General features: G+C 41.4%; 1 protein-coding gene across 1 annotated transcript in view; it reads left to right on the top strand.

The window, feature by feature from the left end:
* The window catches only part of glrbb (glycine receptor, beta b), a 16,000-nt gene that overhangs the window by 694 nt on the left and 5,306 nt on the right, over positions 1 to 10,000 (top strand). Inside the window, exons 2-4 of the mRNA XM_083559802.1 lie at positions 4,088 to 4,386; positions 8,780 to 8,925; positions 9,112 to 9,218. Coding sequence (XP_083415928.1) covers positions 4,384 to 4,386; positions 8,780 to 8,925; positions 9,112 to 9,218 — 256 coding nt within the window. The 5' untranslated portion in view covers positions 4,088 to 4,383. The remainder of the gene's footprint in view (positions 1 to 4,087; positions 4,387 to 8,779; positions 8,926 to 9,111; positions 9,219 to 10,000) is intronic.

Genomic DNA, 10,000 nt, shown 5'->3' with positions numbered 1-10,000 from the left:
TTCTTTAAAAAAAGGAAACATACATAGTCTTTAGAAAAGAACAATACAAAACAACAGTTTATTCAAATTAACTTAAAACTGACTTATTACAGTTTGCTTTTCTTCATTTGTGTGAAAAGATCTTAAATCCAGAGCTACTAAACGAGAGAATTCCTCTTCCTGTACGAATCATCATCATTATATATTCTGTCTTAAAATGAGACAAAGCATTTAAACTAAAACAAGTTCACTATTAAAATCCGGATCCTGCGTACATGCGTAATGTCAACAAGACTGACGTGTAACACACAGCACACACACACACACACACACACACACACACACACACACACACAATCATATCTCTGATGGTAATTAATTTACAGGTAAAATAATGAACTTTTTATCTTTAGTTTTTTATTCTTATTATAAGATCCATATGATTTTAATGGCTAGAAATGCGATTGTAAGCTTTGACCAGATGAAGAGTTTTTGCAGTGAACATGTACATGTACAGTTATCATACGTTATTATCGTTTTCTTTGTTAAAGTGTGACCCCCCATACTTTTTATCCATTTATGTTTACCTTTAAGGTTAGTTCCTGTTCTCTCTATCGCAGCTATAAATGCTATTTCTTCACCGTTCTCTCTGTATTCTGTCTCTTTGACCTCTGACACCCTGTGAATGAACTGTTACTATAACGATTGTATATTCAGTAAACCTGAGCTACTGTCAGGGCTTCTGTTTTAGAAAACTAATCAACACCTTCTGACCAATCAGGATCCAGAACGAGAACCTGATCAAATATCATTACTGTTACAAAATCTAGATACCTGCAACAAGCGATCATTATGATTAAAACCATACTTCTATAAGTTTGTGCTTCATCTCAGTCCACATCTATGCTTCATGTGCTGTTATAATTAACTCCACTCTTCTGGGAAGATGTTCCACTAGATTTTGTGGAGATTTGTGCTTCTACTGTGACGTTATGTGTGTTATGTGTGGTAGTAAAAATTCTAACGGATGTGTGTTAGTAAAGCCCGTTTCTGATGTAGTTGAGAAGGTGAAGCAGATCTTCTTGGAGCAGGTTTGGGACTTCTAGTTAAAGTTTGAGAAAGAACCACATATGGCTAGAAAAGATGGTTGTTCGAATACTTTGGACATAACATGGTTCTTTTTTTGGAAGGTTTTTTTGATCCACAGAGATGCCGAATGAAGAACTTTTCACGTGAGAACCGAGCTCTTTGATAGAGCAAGGACTCATTTTCTCAGGATAGTGCTGGGGATGAGATTATCAGGGGTACGTCTTCGTACAGATACAGTATCTATCACCACAAGCCGGTAATCCACTTGAAGAAGAAAGAACAAAAGCAGAACCTTCACACCATGTTGCTGTTTTTATTTTCCTCCTGGAGGGCCGGCGTGTCGACACAGAGCCGCGTGGAGACCGCTAGCGAAGCGGCGCTTGCATGCCTGATATAATACGGTATTATGTCGAGTTGGAGCGCTCTGACACGTCTCTGGCTCGACTCTCCGGCGTTGAGCAGCCTGGTGGCTTCCTGCCAAAGCGCTGAATGATTTCTCCAAACAAGGACGCCTTTGTTCAGTGCCGTTCAGGGCTTCATTAGGAGGCTGCAGCTCTGAGGCTGGAGATTAATTCATTCTGCACAGGTCACTGATGGATTTCACGTGTGGATCGGTGAGACCCCTGCAAAGCGGAACCTGAACTCTCTGAGAACGTACAATCGCGTATAAAATGACCCGTGAAACTGAGCCCAAGGTGTTTTCCGAACTTACACGATGCTCTGGAGATGTTAGGAACGCCTTTGTGTTCATATAGCGGTTTGGCTTTTCCTTCTGCCGACACTTTGATGAGTCAAGAAAAATTTCCGAGGCGAGTTTGAGATTTTTTTGGTCCCTGCTAACAGGGTGCATTGTGGGGAATCTGAACCTCATAGTGTGCATCATTTAACCTCCTCGAATCTACAGCAAATTCAGGACAAAGTCCAAGAATTCCCCAAAACCATAAATGATCTTGTTCAATCTGGAACCCTGAAAGTGCCTCAAGTTCTCCCTCGAGTGAAATGTATTAAGTGTGTATAAAAACCTGCCTTGTCATAGACAGATCCATAAAGAACTCTTTAAAGAAGATAAGAACCCTTTGAGGAACACTGACCCACAGTCCAAGATGTGAAGAAAACATAAGAGAGATTTTTAGAGAAATCATTTATCTATCATTTATTTTGTATACATCCAAACAAATTGCCAAATCTACATACATTTGAAGAAATGTTCTTCATTGTCCCTTGATGAAGAACCTTACAGTGGTCTTTCCTCCGACTTTTGGGAACCCTTAATGATTCAAAACCTCTTTGAAGAAATCTTTGCTGATTAAGTGTAGAACCCTAATTATCAGATCAGGATTCAGATAAAACACTTAAAACAGATAAGAATCAAATATGAAAGATTCTTTAAGAAACTTTTAATCTGAAGATTATGGTGCACTCGATATCACATCTTCAGATCACCTGGAATCCTGGAAACAGGATAAAAGTATCTGAGAACTTTCTTAGAGACCATAATTTATACTAATCCGTACCAATGACTAATACAAATACAACATTAGAACAATTAGAGCCATTAAAGGTTCTTCTTTAGTTTTTGTAGAACCCTAACACAGTGTTTTATTTTGAGAAACCAATTTTCAGAGCTTTAAGAACCTTTACAAGAACCCCTTCTTACTCTATTTCCAGTGTAGAACCCTGTCTATTAGATGGGGATCCAAGGAGAATCCTTAAACAAAATTTAAATGCTTCCCTGTCAAAAAAGTTTTTGTGGAACCAATGAGGAACCCAGGAATGAGGTGTATTCTACTTCCCTAGACAACGTTAATAATCTTGTCCTAATAAACCTACAAATAAGTGTACACCATGAGAACATTTCTAACCCTTAAGTCCCAGTATATACTGTAAAACCGAATGCAGAAGTAGGAACCTTTAAGGAAGCTAAGAACTTTTTAGAACCTTCTTCACCCTTGGGAGAAACCCTCAAAGACAACTGGAGAACCCTAGCTATCATAGGGATCCACATAGAAACCATAAGGTGAATAACTTTTAAGAGGAAACTTTAAGGAATATTTTGGATTAACTGGAATCATTGTTTAGAACATTAGGAATGTCTATATGAGTGAAGTAAGAGCTGAAGCTTGGAACATGAGTTTTCACTTACAGAACATTTAAACACTTTAAGGGTTCTTTGGTTGTGCAAATGTTCTCTGTAGAAACCTACAGCAATGTTTTCCTTTTAGCATGAGAACCCATGGGAACTGTATGGTGCTCAAGTGTGGAATGATCTCCATGTTGGATCAGGATTCCTTTCAATTTCTGGAACCTTCTCTGCTCCAAAACAACCCCAAACCATGAAACTTCCACCTCTATGTGTGAGTGTGGGGGTAAGGAAGTCTGATCACATCTTCTCTCCTGTTCTCCATCTCACACAAGTTTTTGTGGTAGAGACACAAATGTCATATTTGGACTCCACAGAACTTTCATCCACTCGTTCGCTGTCCAGTTCTTGTGTGTTTTTTGTCTTTTACCGAGTTTGTTACAAAGAAACATGCAGAACATGTGTGTGTGTCTCAAACACTATCAAAAACAAATCAAACAAAAAAACGATAAAAGTTTCCACATTATTGACAATCATGAAATCTTGAGAGGAACCAGACTTAAAACAGAACCTCATCCTCATCCTTAACACTGAGCGTCTACTCATTACAGTTCCATCATTGTCACGGTTCTGTTTGGTGCTTAAATGCAGAACTCTTCATTCTGAGAAGACCTGAGCTCCTGTTAATATTAATTCCAAACCAAATCCATCCTTAATGTTCTTAAGTTGCCTTTAACTTCATGAATCTTGAAGCTGCACAGAATGGTCTCCAGGTGAAGGGGTTCGGTTCATTTATAAAGAATAAATCATAAACAGTAGGTTGTGCACTGTTTTTATTGATATTATTGTGTATAATAATATTTAATATGCATGTAATAATGTTTTCTGTAATTATTTTGGTCCTTATTCTCCTTCTCATGAACACACTGCGCGTTCCAGCTGTTTCCGCGGCCCTCCCACTGCGCATGCGCACTCTCCTCCATCTTGTTTGCCCTGTTGCGGCCGGACAGCGGTGCTTTTTATTCACGCGCAAAGCCGCATCCGCTCAGCAATAAACGGCGGAAAGGGACGCGCGCGGACGGACAGGAGCAGGAGTGGAAATGTAACCTAAAACGCGTGCGAAGGAAAACAGAGCATCTCGAGTCTGTGCAGGAAAAAAGCTGCCGAAGTTGAATGATGAGGGAGTAAACCATCATTTAGACCCGAACCAGAACCACTAGAACATCGCGCGCGCAATGGTGAGTCTATCCAGGTGTGCACGCGTGCGTGCTCGTGCGTGTGTGTGTGTGTGTGTGTGTGTGTGTGCGCGCGCGCGCGATGGGTGCTGTATAAATGTGTTCGTTTTGTCATATGTGAATGTGATGTGTGTGATATGCGTGTGTGTGAGCAGCATCCTTGCCGCCCCTCCTCCATCCTGCCGTCGTCATGGAGGATGCGGCTGCGTGATGTTGTTGCTATGTGTTTCCTCCTCAGCATCATTCCGTCCTTCTCTCTCTCGCTTTTTTCCCTTTATCTCTCTTTCTCCTCCCCCTTTTTTTTTTACTTTAGTTCTTCAGCAACTTCACTGCAGCTACAGGTTGTTTTGTTCTTTATGCGCCGCTCAAACCACCTTTTAAATAGGGGAAAGCGCGTGTGCGCGCGCGCGCGTGTGTGTGTGTGCGTGTGTGTCCTGCCTCCAGGCTGGGGCTGACATTGCAATGGGATGCTTGAGTGCACGCAAACATGCAGACGCATGCGTATACACACACACACACACACACACACACACACACACACACACACACACACACACACACACACACACACTTTTTCAGTCCACATAATGTCACTTGAAATCCACTTCAATATTTAATATATCAGTGTTTTATGAATGATCTCGCTGTCTCAGCTATCCTGACTGTGTGTGTGTGTGTGTGTGTGTGTGTGTGTGTGTGTGTGTGTGTGTGTGTGTGTGTGTGTGTGTGTGAAATTGCACTAATCAACTTTGTACAGTGAAGGTCACTCCAGTGTTTATCTATCTATCTATCTATCTATCTATCTATCTATCTATCTATCTATCTATCTATCTATCTATCTATCTATCTATCTATCTATCTATCTATCTATCTATCTATCTATCTATCTATCTATCTTATATTGTTCTTTATTGACATAGCTTTTACAACCACACTACTAAATATAAAACTACAAATCAGATTTAGTTTAATGATCCATTACCTGTTTTCAATTCCTCATAAATTCTGAAGGTCACGTGAGTCACATTTCCAGCTTCACTCAGGATAATGAACACAGTCATCTCTACAGTCTTGTTTATCTCCAAGTCACGTCTGTGAAACAGTACTGTGTGTATTTTGGGTTAAAATGGATTTAGAATAGCAATGTGTATGAGAAGGTCAGTGTGTAGCAGAAAAAAAAATGTGTGTGTGTGTGGTTGTGGGTGGGTGTGTGTGTGGGTCTGTGTGGGTATGTGAAACTGTAATGAATTCGTGATGATCAATAACACGTTAACATTCACGTCTCGTATTTGGCTTCACTACTGCGCCACGTAGCGTAATCAAGTTCATGAAGTGTAAAAACACAACACACTGCTGTCTTACTGACACATACCGTATACACCTACGGTGTATACACGCCTACCACATATACACCACGTACCGCCTACCACATATACACGCCTACCACATATACACGCCTACCACATATACACCACATACCGCCTACCACATTTACACGCCTACCACATATACACGCCTACCACATATACACCACATACCGCCTACCACATTTACACGCCTACCACATATACACGCCTACCACATATACACGCCTACCACATATACACCACATACCGCCTACCACATTTACACGCCTACCACATATACACGCCTACCACATATACACCACATACCGCCTACCACATTTACACGCCTACCACATATACACCAAATACCGCCTACCACATTTACACTTATACCACATTTACACTCCTACCACATACAGTATACACCAGATATTATATATGCCTAATGCTTCCTACCGTATATACACCACATACTGCCTACCGCGTTTATGTATACTATAATGTTTTTTTAAATATACAATATTCACAATACATGGCCTTCCTCCTACAAACACCAAGAGCTTCTTTCTCTGAGAACAATCAGAGGTTCTTTCAAAATGTAGAAGAGTGGGATACCTGAATAACCCCTAAGAGTTCCATGACAAACTCGGGTGGGTTTCAGTTCCTGGTGCAGCGTTCAAGGGAACGTTTTAGTTCCTGCTCCGGAAGGTTTCTGCAGACCAGGAGCTAGTTCTGGTGAAGCTTGCTGTTCACATGGTTGTATGCACGGTTCTACAGGGTTCTTCAAAGGGGATGTGTATAGAACTTTTAATAAAAACCCCTTTAAATATCCCTTTAAAATCATTTCTATACATTAAATTTCATGTCTGACATGAGTCTGTATTTTAATACACACACACACACACACACACACACACACACACACACACACACACACACTTTTACTCCCTCTCTCTCTCTCTCTCTCTCTCTCTCTCTCTCTAGGATGTCGTGTCCCACTGTTTGGATTATAAATGGTTCCTCGATCCAGTTACAGGAGTTAAATGTTGGGGTGTAAATCACCGCCGAGGTTCTTGTACGTGAATGTAAATGGGCTAATTAAGTGCAGACAGCCAAAAAAATTTGTGTGTGAGTGTGTGTGTGTGTGTGTGTGTGTGTGTGTGTGTGTGAGTGTGTTGGCTCAGTGCTGATTCAGTAAGATCTCAACGAGAAGGTGGGAGAGAACTAAGGGAATTATTAGAGAGAAGTCCCAGGGAGAGGATAACTTGTAAGACAGAGAGAGAGAGAAAGTGAGAAAGAGAGAAAGTGTGTGTGTGTGAGAGAGAGAGAGAGAGAGAGAGAGAGAGAGAGAGAGAGAGAGAGAGAGAGAGAGAGAGAGAAAGGGAACATGGCCCATTTCTGTTCAAATGACGATGGATGTAGTGGAGGAGGAGAGAGTCTAGACGGAGAGATTCTGGCACTCGTCCTGGCAGGGGGATCCCTCACGCTAATCCCTCTGTCTGGAGCTCGGACAAAGGTTTGAGTAGGTTCTTGAGCAGCTCTGGCTTTGATTTTTCCACCATGATGGATGGATGGACAGATAAATGCATGGATGGAAACAACACTTGAGTTTTATGAATCCTGGTCATGTGACCTCATCAAGCAATCAAGTTAGTTCCTGTACTCTTAAAGCTCTAGCAGCTATAAACACTCTTTCCTTTATAAGCAGCTTGTTATGTAACAGAGGAACCACATAGAAGTGCGCACTCCTCTGACGCTGGAGACTCCTTCCAAAGATGTTTAATACACATCTCATCACAAAATTTACACGTTTAATCAGGGTGTGGTGACTATTTGTGGTCCTTGTTAACAGGCAGTTACTAAAGAAACGATAACGTGAAACGCAAACATGTGATCATTGTTCCATAACTGTGGGGTTTATAAGAGAAACATCTGCCCCCTGCTGTAGTCTTTATTATTTGAGGTACCAACAAATAGCCTGCACCTTTTGATCTAAGTAGGCGTGGAGGATCATTCTGGTACAGAAGTTCACTCAGATACTGCGGCGTGAGAGCGTTAAGTGCTTTATACGTCAGTAGTAGTATTTTATAATCAGTGTGAGATGTAATTGGGAGCAGTGTAGATGATTAAAACAGGGCTGATGTGATCATATGTTCTAGATCTAGTGAGGACTCTTGCTGCTGCTTTCTGAACTAACTGAAGCTTATTTCTGCACTTACTCCAACACCCAGACAGTAAGGCGTTACAGTAGTCTAATCTAGATGTTACAAAAACATCTACTAGTTTTTCTGCATCCTGTAACGACATCATATTTCTAATTTTAGCAATATTTCTAAGGTGAAAGAAGGCGATCCTGGTGATATTATTCACGTGAGACTCTACCTGCATATATATGATGTATTTCATTCTGTACACAGGAATACCATTTACACCATCATGTACTGCCTAATGCTTACATACCATAATGTACACAGTTTATACCGTACATGCCGCGTGTCTACCACAAATATACATTCATACAGTGTTTACCGTATACGCACCACATACTGCCTGCCACATATACACTATATTCTGCCTGAAGCTGAAGGTGGACAACATGATGGACAGATTTATGTTTAGAAACTTAAAGGCATCACTGTCTCACAAAGCAAAGGTAAGGAGTCAGTGAGAGAAAAAAAGAGAGGGAAAGAGAGATAGAGAGAAAGAGAAATATAAAAAGAGAGAAAGAGAGAGAGAGAGAGTGCGAGAGAGAGAGAAAATAAAAGAGAGAGAAAGATGAGAGAGAGAGAGTGAGAGAGAGAGAGAGAGAGAGTGCGAGAGAGAGAGAGAAGATAAAAGAGATAGAGAGAGAGAGAGAAAGAGAGAGTGCAAGAGAGAGAGAAGATAAAAGAGAGAGAGAGAGAAAGATGAGAGAGAGAGAGAGAGAGAGAGAGAGAGAGAGAGAGAGAGAGAGAGAATACCTTTTAACTGCTGTTTTTCTGAGACTCCTAAAATGAGAATTGATAATAAAGGTTGTGATCAACATTGTGAGCTGCTGCTGTTTCTCTTAGGCTGCTGGAGAAATGTGCTGCAAGATGAAGCTCCTGAAGCTGCTCCTGCTCTTCTGCATCCTCACCCTGTGGATAGACGGAGGATTCGCCAAAGAAAAATCAACTAAGAAGGGCAAGAAGAAAGGCAAACAGGTGTACTGCCCCTCGTAAGTGCCCTTTTTCTCACCCAGTACATCGTCCTGGGTTCATCTGAATAATGAAGCTGTAGCTGTTAACACCTGGTGCTGTTTTTCCTCAAAGTTCTCATTTCTTCTTCAGCTTATCGAATTGATATTGTACATTATTTACCGTATGAGTTCAATTAAACCAGATGATCTGTTTGTGTTCTTCAGGCAGCTCTCCTCAGAAGATCTCGCCCGGGTTCCTGCTAACTCAACGAGTAACATCCTAAACCGCCTCCTGATCAGCTACGACCCCAGAATCCGCCCTAACTTTAAGGGTGAGTAAAACCTCACACTCACTGTATGTGTGTGTGTGTGTGTGTGTGTGTGTGTGTGTGTGTGTATGTATGTGTGTGTTTGTGTGTTTTGGAGTATGTCCATCCGGTCTCGATGTTTTAGGCTCAGTGTGTTATTGCTCGCTCTGATCTGCTTCTGAGCGATATGAAAGCTCATGCAGTGATCCACACACAATGACATCAGCAGCCACTGCCTACTGCTCAGTAACGCTCCCCACTCATACACTGCGTTCTGATGGTTAATCATGACACCTGCAGGATGTCGGTCGAAGCTCACGGAGAAATGTTGCGTGTGTGTTTGAGTGCATGAAGGTGTAATGCTACTAAAGATATACAGAAGTGTTTTGATCGCTCCTCACACTGCACCATGCTCCCTTAGATCTTCTAGCACTGTTCATCTAGTCCCACCATCTCTCAGGGGAAGAGGGACGTCTACATCAAGAATCTTCTCTGTTCTGGATCTCTAAACTTTCCCTAGATGTCCAAACAGCTGAATGACTGAAGCTCTTCAAACAGCTGTTAAAGATCTACCTTTTCCTTCAATACTTCTACTGGCACTTATTTTTCTCAGTTTGTTTTATTTAGTTAAAAAAAGGTGTGGTATAATTCCTACCAACACTGAAACGATTTTGTTTGAAAACGCATATTTTTCTCTCGGTTTTGGACTTCCGTCCATGGCCTTCCGTCCACGGCCTTCCGTCCACGGCCTTCCGTCCATCCGCACCATCAATCAACTAAAAAGCCGCTTTTGAGAACTCCGAAGT

This window comes from Silurus aristotelis, assembly GCF_946808225.1.
Source record: "Silurus aristotelis genome assembly, chromosome: 14".
In the NCBI taxonomy this organism is placed as follows: domain Eukaryota; kingdom Metazoa; phylum Chordata; class Actinopteri; order Siluriformes; family Siluridae; genus Silurus; species Silurus aristotelis.
The sequence above is the reverse complement of the archived record's forward strand: the minus strand, read 5'-3'. Positions and strand labels throughout refer to the sequence as shown.